Genomic DNA, 16,115 nt, shown 5'->3' on the forward strand with positions numbered 1-16,115 from the left:
AGGAGCTAATAGTTTTGTCCTTAAAATGGTGTTTAAGAAATTTAAAACTGCTCTATTCTAGCCAAAATAAAAACAAATAAGACTTTCTCCAGAAGAAAAAATATTATCAGACACACTGTGAAAATTTACTTGCTCTGTTAAACATCATTTGGGAACTATTTTAAAAAGGAAAAAAAATTCAAAGGGGGGCTAATAATTCTGACTTCAAATGTATATGGATATAACAGTTATATCAATTAAAATAATAGTGTGATCACTTAACAACTTTAGGAATAGAAAGATTTACATTAAATTAATTATTGCTTTACTACATACTACAAACTTTTTATTACTTTAGATATTTCCTCTTTATTAAAACTGTGTTAAATGTTTTTCCCAAACATATACAATGCTGGTGTATTCTTTTTATTTTTTATTGTGACCTACTTTTTTTTGTTAGATGAGTTCCAGTTGTGGCTTTGGTATTTGCTACTGTATGACTTTGGTATTGACTGGGAAGCATCCTGTAGAAAATATTGATTTAAAAGAGAGATCTTTGGAGACGTTTTTATTATTATTTATGCTGAGGACTGTAGACTATTGATTTCATACATCTTTACATTCAAACAGGATGCAGACCAACCCCATCACATCCCTTACCATCCACAATAAAAAATGTGACAGGGTGGTATGCGACAAGGTGGTAAACTGCATCCAAAAATGGCCACAAATCTCCCATGTGATCAAGTTCCTCACCTAGCATACATTCATTCAATCTGAAATTTACTTTTTTTTGCTTTATAAATGTAAAAGAAATATAATAAATAAGTTTAACCTATCTATTTTGCCTGACAGGGTGGTTGGATTGAGCTTGACAGACAAGGTCTAACAAAATAAAGCAACAAAAAAGCAATGTAAAAGAATTTCAGTACTTTCCTGCTTTTAGTCTTGGAGGGTGTAGGGCCCATATGATGTCAATTCTGTTTTTGTCAAAGCAAAGCAAAAGTACATCATTTATAGATGAAACAGGTTAATGTGACGGGGTGGTCAAACTGTCAAACTGAGGGACACACATAAATCATGAAATATTTACAAAAAATATATAAAATGTATGAAATAAATATATGTTATGGAAATAGAAACACACATATAAATCTCAAAACAATAAAAGTTTGGGAGGAAAAAAGTAATTTATTTGATGGTATTTTAGGTGCAAATGCAATGTTAGTCAGCACGAACATGTGAAATCTGTTATGTAATCATGAAAAAGTATATATAAAAATGTTACTCTTCAATAATAATAATTTATAATATATCATGTTAGCAAAAGCCCTTGAATTAATTACTTTAACCTTTGGAAACACATATTAGAACATTTTTGTGCCTCATGCAGCTCCTCAAATGTTACGGACACAAATGGTACACATTTTACAGAATGACTCTACAAAGATGTTAAAAAACTAAATAAATGAACAGTGTTTTGTATTTTAAATACATGAATCTGAAATACTGCCTTATTACTGCCCTGCTGGAGATTGGCATAGTGATTTATTCCTGATTTACTCTCACTCTAGCATGTGAACCTTTTTTTCTTACGCAATATTTTGATTTTAACAACTTAACAACAAAAGGCCCTTTTTGTAGAACTGTAAGTGTAAATTTTCAACATTAATATTTTTCAAAGAGACCAAGATCCCATAATAATGCAATCCAACTTGACTTCAAAACTAATGAAAAACACCTGTGATTCATGAAATACAGGAAACTATCAGTCTGTCTTCTGTTTATACTCACTTTGGAATGACTTAGCGTTTATTTTTTAGACACGTTTTTCAAGTGCTGGGTTCTTTGGCAAACTTCCGAAAGGCATTTAGAAAAGCACAAGGAAATGACTTTTTTATTAAAAGCCACACATGTGAACTAGCGACCATCTTTTTTGTGGAGCATCATGAGAACCAGATTGGCAGTCTATCCTTTAAATGTTATAAATGAAGGCATCTCTGACATATAAATCATCTTCATTTGCTCAGCATAGATTCCTCTTCCCTTTGCAATTGATTTAGATGAAAATGGATGAATAAAAGCAACGTTCATCTACATTTTCATCTGCATTGCCAGACTATTTTGCAAAATATCCTGAAAAAAATGTTAGCATTCAGATGCAGTTTGACATTTACATTTATTTGTTTTGCAGAGACTTTATCCAAAATATCTAACAAATTAGAATAATACAAGCCAAAGAGATTAATCCAAGTACATCAGGTCTGAAAGGGATTTGAAATGCATTTCTGATGGTTTCACATCTTTGAGAGACTAAATAAATGGATTCATGTTTTCTTTCCTTATTTTTGCAGTTTCTTATTTCCAGCGGCCTCCGACTTTTCCTTTTCCATGACCTTTTTTGCTGTAATAAAGACACAAACACAAGCACCGCTGATTTTAACTGACTTCTTACTGGAAGAAAAAGAAATAAGTGCATCTCTGAGTTCACATACCAATTCAAACACTATGTTAATTTACTCTGAAGATGTTTTAAACCTGTATGGTTTACTTTCTCCCCTGGAAACTAAAAGTATACACATATTTTGACCAGATTTGTCAGAGTAATGCATCAGTCTACATACTCTGTAAAATTACCAAAAATTTACTAAAAACAAGGTACAATAATGCATGGACAAAAACTTCACTATTAGCATAAGGCTATATACATCCATCCAATGGACAGAAATTAAACATATTTGATATTTAGAGCACATTTTAAAACACAGATTGTCTTCATTTGTCATGTGTAATTTTTTTGTTGTTCAGAATGGCTTGAAAGCATGCACGAAGGGTGCGTTTTATGGGGGATTTGACTACTGTAATTATTGTTTGATCTCCCCCCCCCCACTGAAGTAGACATATGGGGTGGTAAAATAGTTTTGCACTGGAAAATAGTTTGCACTGATCTCCATCTGAATAGTAAATGCTCACACATGTAAGTTATACAGTAAACAGTAAGTGTGAACTTCTATCATACCTTTATCGGTGCAGGGATGCAAAATTGTCACCATTTGCTAAATTTGTCATTTCATATATAGAAATAAATCCAACCATTAACCATAAAAACGGCAAAAAGAAGTTTGACTAATAAAGGAGATGTAATTGAATTACAAATATGAATTCATAACATTTCATATAATTCATAACCTCCTGTGATCAAATCTGAAAAGTTATGTACTGTAGTGTGTTTCTATCTTAAATCTGTTAACTTACAACTTTTGAGCGTGAGAAATCCTGTTCAGCAAAACAACAATCTGTTGAGGACACATATAAAATACATTTATTAAGGATACTGTTACTGTGCTTGTGTTCATATAAGTACAGCATTTTCCTCACTTCAGGCTCTCACTCAGGGTGGTCTCTAGCTAACTCAACTGGACCAATTTTAGTACTGACTAAAACAAACACAGTCAAACAGTAAATTAATTCAAAAATCAGTGCCTGGATTTCACAAATCAGTCAAAGTCAACACACCTCATACTTCTGTTTCTTCATTTGATCCAAGAGGTCAAATTTCTCAGACTCCAGCTCATAAATCCAGTTCCACATCTCCTGAGCTCGCTGCCTGTTTTGTTAGGATAAGTAATAGGCATGACCAAAACTGTCAGATTTGAGCAGACAACACATTTATAAAGGATGGAAAATAACATGCCTGTCTGAAATGGAACAGTTTTATATGAAATTAGAGATCGCACTTAGATTTTTTTCTGCACATCTTACAAAGTGGCAAAAATATGACCCAATGTTCTGTCAGCACGAACATGTGCAACATACGGTAGGCTGTACACTGCTCTAAAAAAATAAAGGGAACACTAAAATAACAAATGTGCCACGGTGGTGCAGTGGGTAGCATGATTGCCTCTCAGCAGGAAGGCCACTGGTTCGAGCCCCGGCTGGATCAGTTGAAGTTTCTAGAGTTTGCTTGTTTTATCCGTGTGGGTTTTCTCTGGGTGCTCCAGTTTCCCCCACAGTCCAAAGACATGCGGTGTAGGTGAACTGAATGAGCTACATTGGCCGTAGTGTATGTGTGTGAATGCAACAGTGAATGGGTGTTTCATAGTGTTGGGTTGCGGTGGAAGAGCATCCGCTGCGTAAAACATATGCAGGATAAGTTGGTAGTTTATTCCGCTGTGGCGCCCCCTGATTAATAAAGGGACTAAGCTGAAAACAAAATGAATGAATGAAATAAATAAAATAACGAATCCTAGATCTGAATGAATGAAATATTGTTATTCAATACTTTGTTCTATACATAGTTGAATGTGCTGACAACAAAAGCACACAAAAATTATGAAAATCAAATGTATCAACACACGGAGGTCTGGTTTTTTGGTTGACTCAAAATTGAAGTGGAAAAACACTGCAGGCTGACTCAACTTTAATGTAATGTCCTTAAAACAAGTCAAAATGAGGCTCAGTAGTGTGTGTGGCCTCAACATGTCTGTATGACCTCCCTACAATGCCTGGGCATGCTCCTGATAAGGTGGTGGATGGCCTCCAGAGGGTTCTCCTGCTAGACCTGGATTAAAGCATCCACCAACTCCTGGACAGTCTGTGGTGAAACATGGCATTGGTAGATGGAGTGAGACGTGATGTCCCAGATGTACTCAATTGGATTCAGGTCTGTGGAACGGGCGGGCCAATCCATAGCATCAATACTTTCATCTTGTAGGAACTGCTGACACACTCCAACCACATGAGGTCTAGCTTTGTCTTGCATTAGAAGGAACCCAGGGCCATTCGCACCGGCGTATGGTCTCACAAGGGGTCTGAGGATCTCATCTCGGTACCTAATGGCAGTCAGGCTACCTCTGGCGAGCACATGGAAGGTTGTGCGGCCCTCTAAAGAAATGCAACCCCACGATATTACTGACCCACTGGCAGACCGGTCCTGCTGGAGGATGTTGCAGGCAGCAGAATGTTCTCCACTGCGTCTCCAGACTCTGTCATATCTGTCACATTTTCTCAGTAAGAACCTGTTTTCATTTGTGGAGAGCACAGGGTGCCAGTGGAAAATTTCCCAGTCTTGGTGCTCTCTGGCAAATTTCAAATGTCCTGCACGGTGTTGGGCTGCAAGTACAACCCCCACCTGTGGATGTCAGGCCCGTTTCTGAGCGTTTGAGCAGACACATGAACTTTTTTGGCCTCCTGGAGGTCATTTTGCAGGGCTCTGGCAGTGCTCCTCCTATTCCTCCTTGCACAAAGTCGGAGGTAGAGGTCCTGCTGCTGGATTGTTGCCCTCCTACGGCCTCCTCCACATCTCCTGATGTGCTGGCCTGTCTCGTGGTAGCACCTCCCTGCTCTGGAAACTGTGCTGACAGACACAGCAAACATTCTTGCCACAGCTCGCATTGATGTGCCATTCTGCATGAGCTGCACTACCTGAGTAACTTGTGTGGGTTGTAGACTCTGTCTCATGCTACCACTAGAGTGAAAGCACCGCCAGCATTCAAAAGTGAGCAAAACATCAGTCAGAAAGCATAGGAACTAAGAAGTGGTCTCTGGTCACCACCTGCAGAACCACTCCTTTATTGTGGATGTCTTGCTAGTTGCCTATATTTTCCACCTGTTTTGTATTCCATTTGCACAACAGCATGTAAAATTATTGTCAATCAGTGTTACTTCCTAAGTGGGCAGTTCGATTTCACAAGACGTGTGATTGACTTGTAGTTACATTGTGTTGTTTAAGTATTCCCTTTATTTTTTTTGGAGCAGTGCATTAGTATAATAGTTGTTTGTATAAAACAGATTTGTATGTGTATTCACCTCAATGCATCCTCACGCATGTTTTCAATGCCAAGGGGAGCACGCCTCTCTGAAAGAGTCTTTCTCTTGATCTCTCGACCAGTCAAACGCTTCCCCCTTTTCTGCTCTGCCTGAAATACAAACATACATACTGTACACTTATCTGCAAAAGCATTAGGATCAGTCACATGTCAATTTTATCGCCTAATGCCTCATTCACACTAGCAGCGATTTTGTGTGCTCTGGGTGGCGACCTGCTTCTAACGCAGGTCTGTGTAGATCTAAACAGCATGAATACAATCAGTCTCTGAGTGAGCTGAGAGAGAATCCCATGAGCTCTACTGGTTTCCTATTGGCTGTCCTTTAAGAAAGTCACACTTCTTTTGGATTTGACGGAGAAGAAGCTGACAGTGATCAGGGATGCGTTCTATCATTGAATTGTATGATTTTATGCTTGTTTTTGAGGATGATGAGCTTAAATCAGGCCGTGTCACATTTTTATAAGTTAAAATGTATGTTTTTGGTAGAATGTCCCATAAACAATTCTTAAACACTGTTTAGTTATTAAACAATTACAGCATCTTCTTTGCAATCGCTTCTGCATTGGCAATGTGAAAAAGCTGTGTCGGTTGCAAGTGACATCCTTTAGACCAGGGACCACCAAACTTGTTCCTGGAGGACCGGTGTCCTGCAGATTTTGGCTCCAACCCTAATCAAATACACCTGAACAAGCTAATCAAGGTCTTACTAGGTATACTTAAAACATCCAGGCAGGTGTTTTGAGGTAAGTTGGAGATAAACCCTGCAGGGACACCTGCCCTCCAGGACCGAGATTGGTGAACCCTGCTTTAGACAATGAGTGTATATGTAAATTCTGAATGTGTCACTAACGTCTGCAATCAGCCTTTCTCACTGTGTGGGATCCCAAGACCAGATGTGCCTCTACTAAAGGTGAAACGTGATGTATACCAAGGGGGCTTCTTGGAAAGGGGACTTTTTTAAGGCACCCTAACATGCCTCTCCTTGTAGTTTTGGCAGGTGAATGTTTTTGCTCGTTGTTGCATGTACAAAAACATATTTATATGTACGTATAAGAAGACTGTATCTTACCTTAGCTAAGAAGCCACCAAAATTTGCTCCCATATTGGATAAAACCTTCTTCTTCTTGGCCTCATCATCTGCCCTCTTCTTAGCCTCCTCATCCTCTTTCCTCTGGCGCTCCTCCTGATGAGAGTGATTGGATATTAGATTTCATGCTGATTTGATTATCGAAGCCCACAACAGCTAAATGCATCTCATGGTTTTATTTAATACATCTTAAATTTCATTTTTACTTAACCGCGATCCTTGTCTGTCTGTCTCTTTCTTTCTCTGCTCTAACACGCTGCTGCTCTGCTCTTTCAGACCGCCGCCGCTCCTAGGAACAGAGAAATCAAAGAGAAATAATATAATGATAAGAGATAAGATATAGTAATAAAGATAAAGGTAATGCTTTGAGAGATATTAAAAAGATTGAATTAATAAAAAAATATTAAATAAAAATGGGTTGCACGATCGCCTCACAGCAAGAAGGTCGCTGGTTCAAACCCCGGCTGGGTCAGTTGGCATTTCTGTGTGAAGTTTGCATGTTCTCACTGTGTTGGCGTGGGTTTCCTCTGGGTCCTCTGGTTTCCCCCACAGTCCAAAGACATGCGCTATAGGTTAATAAGCTAAATTGGCCGTTATGTACACTCTCCGAAATAAAGACACAAGAGCTGTCACTGGGGTGGTATCTTTTCAAAACTTAAACATTTGTACCAAAAGAGTCTATATTAATACCTCAAGGGTACATATTAGTACCGAAAACTACAAATGTTTACCTCTTGACATTTTTTAGGTACTAATATATACCTTTGAGGTACTAATATGGACCCTTTAAGTACAAATGTGTCCCTTTTGAAAAGGTACCACCCCAGTGACAGCCATTGTACCTTTATTTATGAAAGTGTATGTAACTGAATGCAAGTAAATGCAAGAGTGTATGGGTGTTTCCCAGTGTTGGGTTGTGGCTGGAAGGGCATAAAAACATATGCTGGATAAGCTGGCGGTTCATTCCGCTTTGGTGACCCCTGATTAAGAAATTGACTAAGCCTAAAAGAAAATGAATGAATGAATGAATGAATGAATGAAGAGATCAAAACCAATAATTACAATTCTATCCTTTAGACCAATCAGCTCTTCCTCCTCCTTCTTCCTCTGCTCAAAGTGGGCCTCAATCAAAGTTTGTAACTCCAGAAGGTCCTTCTCCATCCTTTTACGATGAATATCCTTAGGACAAAAGTGAAAACAGTAAGCTACAGTTTGAAAACCCCTAATCTCCATAAAGTCTGAAATGCTATTCTCAAATGTTTAATCTGATGTCACAAGATCAATGACCCACCATGACATTATTTAATGTCACAGAGAGGAAATAAAAATCGACTCATACAATTTAGGGATTCATACAGCTCAGATAAACATATCTGGTTTGATGTGGTACTTACATCAAAATCTACCCTCTCACCCTCTGGAATCTTTGGAGGGGCAAGTTGTGGAACCATGGGCCTGTGATGTGGAGAATAAAAGCAATACATTTAGGGCAGGGACGGCATGAAAATGCTGTGGTTTTGTCTGTGGTCTGTCTTTTCAAAAGAGTGTCTTCAGACTTACTTGGGTCGTGGTCTTTCCTCCTCTAGGAAAAAAATAGAAGAAACAATGCAGTTCTTGTAAATCTTTATAGTACTGTCCTTCCTGCTCCCACAACTGTACAATATGCCTCTATGGTCTTGCTGACATTTGTAGCAAGTTCCTCATTTAATTACTAAATGCACTCAATGACACAACTGTCAAAGGGTTCATTCATAACCTCCTCGCTTATCACTATCATTTCAGTTCTTTAATTAAATAACATTCTGATAGCCAGCCTGGTCACATCTAGATGTTCTGAGAATTAAAGAACAATATGACCCCACACATTTTTTACACCAAAACCAAGTTAACTCCCCCACTTTATCTGACTTTTAGGTTTGAAGTTAGTAGTTTATATTCTTAGTTTGCAAATTAAAGATACAACATGGCGAGGTACTAACACTCCATTCTGACCAGTCTGAGCAGCAAGATGTTATCTTGTGAATTATGAGTTTATAATTTAAAACTGCAAGATAGAAACAGTTTTAATAGGAAAAATCGCCACATGTAAACTTCAATCGTGTGAAGCTAAAAAAAGTCTCCTTTTCAATCCTTAGTAGAAATAAGCTTTCATAATTGCATAAAAGTACCTGAACAATAATACAAAGTTCTGTTCTGAACATTTTTTCTTATCAGAATTATAGATTATAATAAATATTTAATGACACTGACTGTTTTATATATAAACTGTCTGAAAAGACAAACATAATTGTCTATAAAACCTTATAATCCAGACACTTGAGTCCAGGGCAGGAAAAAAGGCTTAAGTAATGTTATTAAAGATGTTATTAAAGGTCTACATTTAATCAATATTACCAGTTTCATGCTTGAGAAATTCAATAATTAACGTTAGTCAATTACAGTGCTATATGCCATGCATGTTAATGAAACAGAAAAGGTTGTAAATGTTTCACAGTGATAAAAAAAGAGGACGAAACAACACAGAACTCAGAAGTTAAAGGAAGCACTTTCATCTAAAAGCCCTCACCTTCTTCCTGAGTCTCATCTGATAAATGTGATAGTAAAAGAATACAAAAAAAAAACATTAACAACAGAGAACAATGAGCAATGGCAATGTGGAAGCAAGATTAGTAGATGGGCAGACATTTAAAAAATGACAATGGTACGTGGGTGATAGAAAAGCAACTGTAGCAGCAGCTCAAATCTTTTCACTTTCAATTAACATCATTCACTTTCATTTCAAACCATTCGATTTCCAATATTTCATGCAATACAATCTACAATTAAATGTTATATTAACGTGACGATTTATACTATGACTTTTAAACATACATGCTTCATTACAAACCATCCACTCATAAAGTTGTTGTTTTTTTACATGCTATACAGGGGTGCGTTTCCGAAAACCATCATTAGCTACTAAGGTTGCAAGTTCTGTCGTTACAAACATAGTTCGTAACATAGTAACATAGTACCTCTGGAGCTGTAATTAGAAACATAGTTCCAGGCTGTGCTTTATTCCCAGTTATCCCCTCTATGCCCTATTCATTTAGAACATTCTGACATTTAAACTTGGAATTATTTTTTTAAAAAGCATTAAAGTCACCTCTCTTAGGTGTCTTTTGCTTTTAGAGTATTTTTACAGTTCAGTTTTAGCGATGTTCATGTTTACAATTGCCCTCCCTTCGCAGTGCACTTTGAAAACATTGATGTCATTTTGAACACAGCCGTGGCTCATGACGCAATCTATAGGTGACCTATTATTTTAAAATGTTTTTACCAAAACTAATATTAGATTTTTTTTAAATGCATGTGCATGTAAAACAGCAAATCTTAGCACAAATAAATTATGGGGTTCTGCTCTAAAGAAGTTGTTACTCCACCCCATTTAGAGCATCATCATGGGCGTTTTACATTATAACTAACGTGGTTCAAACAATGTATTTGCGACAGAGAAACTAGGGTTTTGGGGAAACATTTGTCACTACATCGTTCTTTTCCCAAAGATGCATTGTACTATGATAGTTCAGCCTCAAGTTATGTTGTTGCTTGGGAAATGCGCCCCTGATGTGTATTTTCACATTAAAAAAATCAACCAAGTACCTTGATATTCTGTATACTCCTGCTGTTCTGTAATAGATTTGGAAAAGAAACATAGAAGTGAAGCATGAAAACATTGCAAAATTAATCTTTCTTTGATATTTGGTATTTTTGATTGATTTTTATGTTTTTCAAGATTACATATAAGACACATAAGCATTTACCACTACTATTAATATATCGATCACTGTGTAAACTCCCAGCTGAGCCTGTTTTTTCTCAAGGTTTTTTCCTTCACTTTCACATTCATTATTCATTCCTTAGTTTTTTGTCATAGGGATATTTGAAGAAGTTACATAAGGACCTTTGATTTGAAGCAAAAGAGTAAATCTTACAAATACACAAAGTGAAGACGTGATTAAAATAAAAACAGATTGCTAACTATTAATTTAAAGTCATTGGAAACCACTAAAGGGTCCTTATTGTTAATATGTTTGTTTTGATTGGTAAAGATTTCTCAGCAGAATCACTGGTAATGAGAAAAACAAACATTTTAGCTATGGCCTTATAGCCTTCATAATCTCCTTATGTTTATTTAATCAATTGAGTGCAAACCATCTTGTTTTATCTGTCTTTTGAAGAAATTTGGTCACAGCATCAATCCAATTTGGAAGAGTGTTAAATTAAAGAATTAAAGAATTAAAATTTGATATACTATGTATAACTAAATTTTAATCACTATAATTAATGTAAGGGCCTGAACATGAAATTCCATTCACCTAATTGTTTGGATTTTCCATACTTTCTAAAACATGCATAATTAAGTCCTTAGACAAAGTAAACTGAAAGAACTGAGGCTGGAAAAACCCTACACGCACATTAAGGACAGCACAAAGTCTTAAGCAGTACATAATATGCAAACTATTCTTAATCATTTTGTTGCTCAGACCACTTCATAAAAAAGTATGATTTACACAGCTGCCACTTTTTGATTGTAATGTAATGATGTACTCTTGTAAAGCTGCTTTGGAATGACAATTATTGAGAAAAGTGCTATACAAATAAAATGAATGGCTTCAACAAACGTGCATACGCAACTTCCCTCACAAACGTTAAAAACAAACTTGATAGGAGAATGTGCACAGTTGTAAGTAAACATATCACTTTTATATTAAACATTGACTTAATTGAACCACTTTAAACCATCACTAGCATAATAATTAATTAAAAAAATACTATTCATTCTGGCATACATTCACTTTTAGGAAGGTTTCTATGCAAAGTTTTATATATGCCGGCAGCTAGCTCTGATGCCAGCAGCTAGCTCTCTGCAACTCTCATGGTCACCCACTAAAGCTAAGCAGGGCTGCACCCGGACAGTATCTGGATGGGAGACCACATGGGAAAGCTGGGTTGCTGCCGGAAATGGTGTTAATGAGACCAGCAGGGGGCGTCCAACCTGTGGTCTGTGTGGGTCCTAATGCCCCAGTATAGTGATGGGTCCTTTGAATAATAATAATAATAATAATAATAATTCCTTATATTTATATAGCGCTTTTCTAGACACTCAAAGTGCTTTACACATTAGGGGGAATCTCCTCATCCACCACCTTTTGTTTAAAAATGGGGACATTTTGACTTAGCATATCTAATTTGCACTATATCTACAAAAAAAAATCCATTAAATACTTTTCCTTCTATAACCTTGATAAGTCTTTGCATGTAGGTCATATTTTACCTGTTCCAGCTTCCTCTGCAGCCTCCTCCTCTTCCTCAGCTTACAAATACAGACACAATGACAGGATGATCAATGAAAGCAAAACATATGAGAATATCCCTTATGTGCTGAGAGCACGTGAGGACAATCAGGAAATATTATAAGTGTATAAATATAGACAAGTCTGTGCAAAGGATTATGTAAGTGTAGACCATTTGTTATGGCTACCAGAAACATGAGCTCAGTGTGCAGGAATAACCCTTCCAGATAAAGGCAGGCTGACAAGCCTAAGCACCCAATCAGACTCATGACTGTGAAACCAATTGAAGCTCAGCAGGGCCTCTTGAAGCATCTATAACAAGCCTCTGGGTACACATTAGACCCAGGCTTTACAGATAATCACTAAATCTGTAGTTTCAGCCGGGGAATATAAAAAGAAAGAAATAAAAACAATACTCACCCTCTGCTTGTTCCCTAAAATACCATTAAAGGAATTGGAATGAGAGAAGTAGGGAAAAAGTATTTACTTATAATACGTCAGATAGTCCAATACTTAAATAGTTTCTAATAGTAATTACCAAAAAGAAACATAACTCACTCATATTCCTCTTCTACATCAGACATGATTGCGCTGGAGGAGAAAAGGAGATACAGAAAGAAGGAATAAGACAACAATATCACAAAGTTTTTGTAATGGCATTAGAAAAACGATGAGAATAGAGAGAGACAAAACCCAAGTAGCACAAGAACCAAATTGTTCCATTGTTCAAAAGTGCTGACAGCCCATTGGATGCTTCACATGAAGACTGATGGGGTGAGAACAGGTGGGAATGCAGAGACTAAGACAGGGCATACGAGATGCATTTCTGACCCTTTCATTCGCTTCTTCCATTCATTCGCACTTCACTACAGTTTCACATTTGGTAGAACAATGTTCATAGTGTTTCACATTTCCGTCTTGTAAGTAGACAGTTGCACGTACAGTATGTATGTGAGATAACAAGACCTTGCTTGATTTTCCTAATTGGATCTTGAGGGTTTGATCGCAGGAACTGCAGATAACAGCAATTACTGCTTGACTGCAGTCATTAAACCTCCCCAGACAGACTTCTCAAGCGGTTCCTCATCTTTCACATCAGTACTGTCTCATGAAAAACAACTTCATAGCTTCCATGTCATCGCCAGAGAGAATTTATGAGGCATGTAGCTGTCACCGACCCTCTTATACTTTATTGTCTCCGGACAAAGCTTGTCTAAAAGCAGAGTCCTTTCAACAGTTTCCCGCCTGTTACTTTACTAATGAGGGTTTGAGCATCTACAGAGCATGAGTTTGGTCAAACACTGTATGAAATGATCAAATTATAAACTGAAGATATTCTTTGCTTTAGATCAACCCAAGTAGGGATAGACACAATTTGGAGGCAACATGATAGGGAAAGTGCCAGACAAAAAGGCATTTTGGGGATGTGCAAGGGTGTGGAGGTCAAAACAGCATTAACCACAGAATTCTGATGGGATAATTATAGTCAAGGACGCAGAGGAGAATATATGAGTTACGGTGAATCTTTATTGCTTAGAGACTAAGTTAATGATTTCATGCGTCTATTTGGTAAACCGAACACAATAAAAAAATAATTATTATAATAATGAACCAATTAAATTACTTAAGATCATACTGGAAGAAGTGAGAAAGAAGTATGCAGTTCTGACCACTGTTTTGGTTCTGTCTGTAGCTATTTAATTACAGAAAAACAGGAAAGTCTACAACTAACATTATTAGCAAGAACAAGAACTGGAGATAACAGGCTAATCTAACATGCATGCTGAATTACACTGAGAAATAAAAAGTGCCGGTCTCCACTCTGAAAAGAATGCAGATATCTGAGAAGCAACAAAATGACTTTTACCTTTTGCTGATGGTAGGATAAATTCACTGTGTAAAAAAGAAGAGACGTGGGCACCCGAAAGATGAGAGGAGAGCCCCTGTGAATTATGAGTGTTTTGTATTGCGGGACAATGGGTTGTTTTTATATGAGGACAGGGACAGATGGAGGGTGTTAGCAGCTACGGCACAGGACCATGGATGGATTAGAAATGAACCCTGGGACAGAAAGATGACCACCACAAAGGATTAGGGAAGACATGGGGAATGACCTCACACAACAAATACAGGGATATAAAAAGAGATAGAAAAAAACAAAGGGACAGTTGGGAACAAAAATAGGGCAGGGGATTTAGACACAATTCTTCCCAGAAGGCATATTTTCTATTTGACACAATGTAAAATAAGGTAATGGGTAAGAAGTTTCAGGTAATCGAATGTGCTCCTCATCTTATTCTTATGGTTATTGGTCAGGAATAGAAGAAAAATGTCTGGAAATTATTAATTTTTCTTTTAACTTGCTATATTTTATCAAGACTAGTCCATGCAGATAGTTGATAAAGTAGGGAAAATAGTGGTTTAAGGTATGGACCATGTACATTCTCCGGCCACTTTTTTAGGGACACCTTACTAGTACTGGGTTGGACCCCCTTCTGCCTTCAGAACTGCCTTAATTCTTTGTGGCATAGATTCAAAAAGGTACTGGAAATATTCCTCTGAGATTTTGGGCCATACTGACATGATAGCATTACGCTGTTGCTGCAGATTTGTCGGTTGCACATCCATGATGTGGATCTGCTGTTCCACCACATCCCAAAGGTGCTTTATTGGATTGAGATCTGGGGACTGTGGAGGCCATTTGAGTACAGTGAACTCTTTGTCATGTTCATGAAACCAGTCTGAGATGATTCACGCTTTATGACATGGCGCGTTATCCTGCTGGAAGTAGCCATCCGAAGATGGGTGCACTGTGGTCATAAAGGGATATACATGGTCTGCAACTATACACAAGTAGGATGTGGCGTTGACACAATTGATACTAATGGGCCCAAAGTGTGCCAAAAAAAATCCCCCACACCATTACACCACCACCTCCGACTTGAACCGTTAATACAAGGCAGGATGGATCCATACTTTCATATTGTTGATGCCAAATTCTGAACCGACCATCCGAATGTCGCAGCAGAAATCAAGACTCATCAGATCAGCCAATGTTTTTCCAATCTTCTATTGTCCAATTTTGGTGAGCCTGTACGAATTGTAGCCTTAGTTTCCTGTTCTTAGCTGACAGCAGTGGCACCCTGCTGTAGCCCATCCGCCTCAAGGTTGGATGTGTAGTGTGTTCAGAGATGCTCTTCTGCATACCTTGGTTGTAACGAGTGGTTATTTGAGTTACTGTTGCCTTTTTATCAGCTCAAACCAGTTTAGCCATTCTCCTCTGCTATTTTTTCTTTTTCGGACCATTCACCCTAGAGATGGTTAGGTGTGAAAATCCAGCCTGATCTCACGAGAAAACGTAAGTATTTTACGTTTTGACAGTTTAGTGGCTAATTTTAAAAAGGAGGTGTGGCACCTAACCCCGCCCCTAACCCAACCGTCATTGGAGGATAAGCAAATCGTACTAAATTGTACGAATTAGATCGTACAAATTCGTACGAATTAGCCACTAAAAAAAAAGTTACGAATTGCCGTGAGATTGTGTTGAAAAATCCCAGATCAGCAGTTTCTGAAATACTCAGTCCAGCCTGATGGACACCAACAACCATGCCATGTTCAAAGTCACTTAAATCACCTTTCTTCCCCATTCTGATGCTCAGCAGATCGTCTTGGCCATGTCTACATGCCTAAATGCATTGAGTTTCTGCCATGTGATTGGCTAATTGGACATTTGCATAAAAAGCAGTTGGATAGGTGTACCTAATAAAGTGGCTGGTGAGTGAAGTATTGGAGAAGACAATGTGTTCACCTTGCAAAAATTACTGATCTGTTGGAATATTACTATGGCATAGTTTTTTTTGTTATCAAGATTATGATATAATAGAC

General features: G+C 37.6%; 1 protein-coding gene across 2 annotated transcripts; it reads right to left on the reverse strand.

The window, feature by feature from the left end:
* Positions 1–2,139: 2,139 nt before the first annotated feature.
* On the reverse strand, positions 2,140–14,250 carry tnnt1 (troponin T type 1 (skeletal, slow)). 2 transcript variants are annotated; one of them, XM_056453673.1, is made up of 15 exons: positions 14,098–14,249; positions 12,789–12,821; positions 12,651–12,664; positions 12,212–12,250; positions 10,537–10,563; positions 9,461–9,478; positions 8,455–8,476; positions 8,289–8,349; positions 7,957–8,073; positions 7,106–7,183; positions 6,877–6,990; positions 5,788–5,897; positions 3,496–3,586; positions 3,235–3,275; positions 2,140–2,383 (listed from the first exon to the last, which is right to left on the reverse strand). In XM_056453673.1, the coding sequence occupies exons 2-15, from the start codon at positions 12,812–12,814 to the stop codon at positions 2,338–2,340; spliced, it is 804 nt and encodes a 267-aa protein (XP_056309648.1). In that variant the 5' UTR covers positions 12,815–12,821; positions 14,098–14,249; the 3' UTR covers positions 2,140–2,337. The 2 variants fall into 2 exon arrangements, with proteins under 2 accessions (XP_056309648.1, XP_056309649.1); XM_056453674.1 differs by lacking the exon at positions 9,461–9,478 and having other exon boundaries at positions 14,098–14,250.
* Between the last annotated feature and the right edge of the window lie 1,865 nt (positions 14,251–16,115).

Source organism: Danio aesculapii, chromosome 3, assembly GCF_903798145.1.
Source record: "Danio aesculapii chromosome 3, fDanAes4.1, whole genome shotgun sequence".
Taxonomy (NCBI): domain Eukaryota; kingdom Metazoa; phylum Chordata; class Actinopteri; order Cypriniformes; family Danionidae; genus Danio; species Danio aesculapii.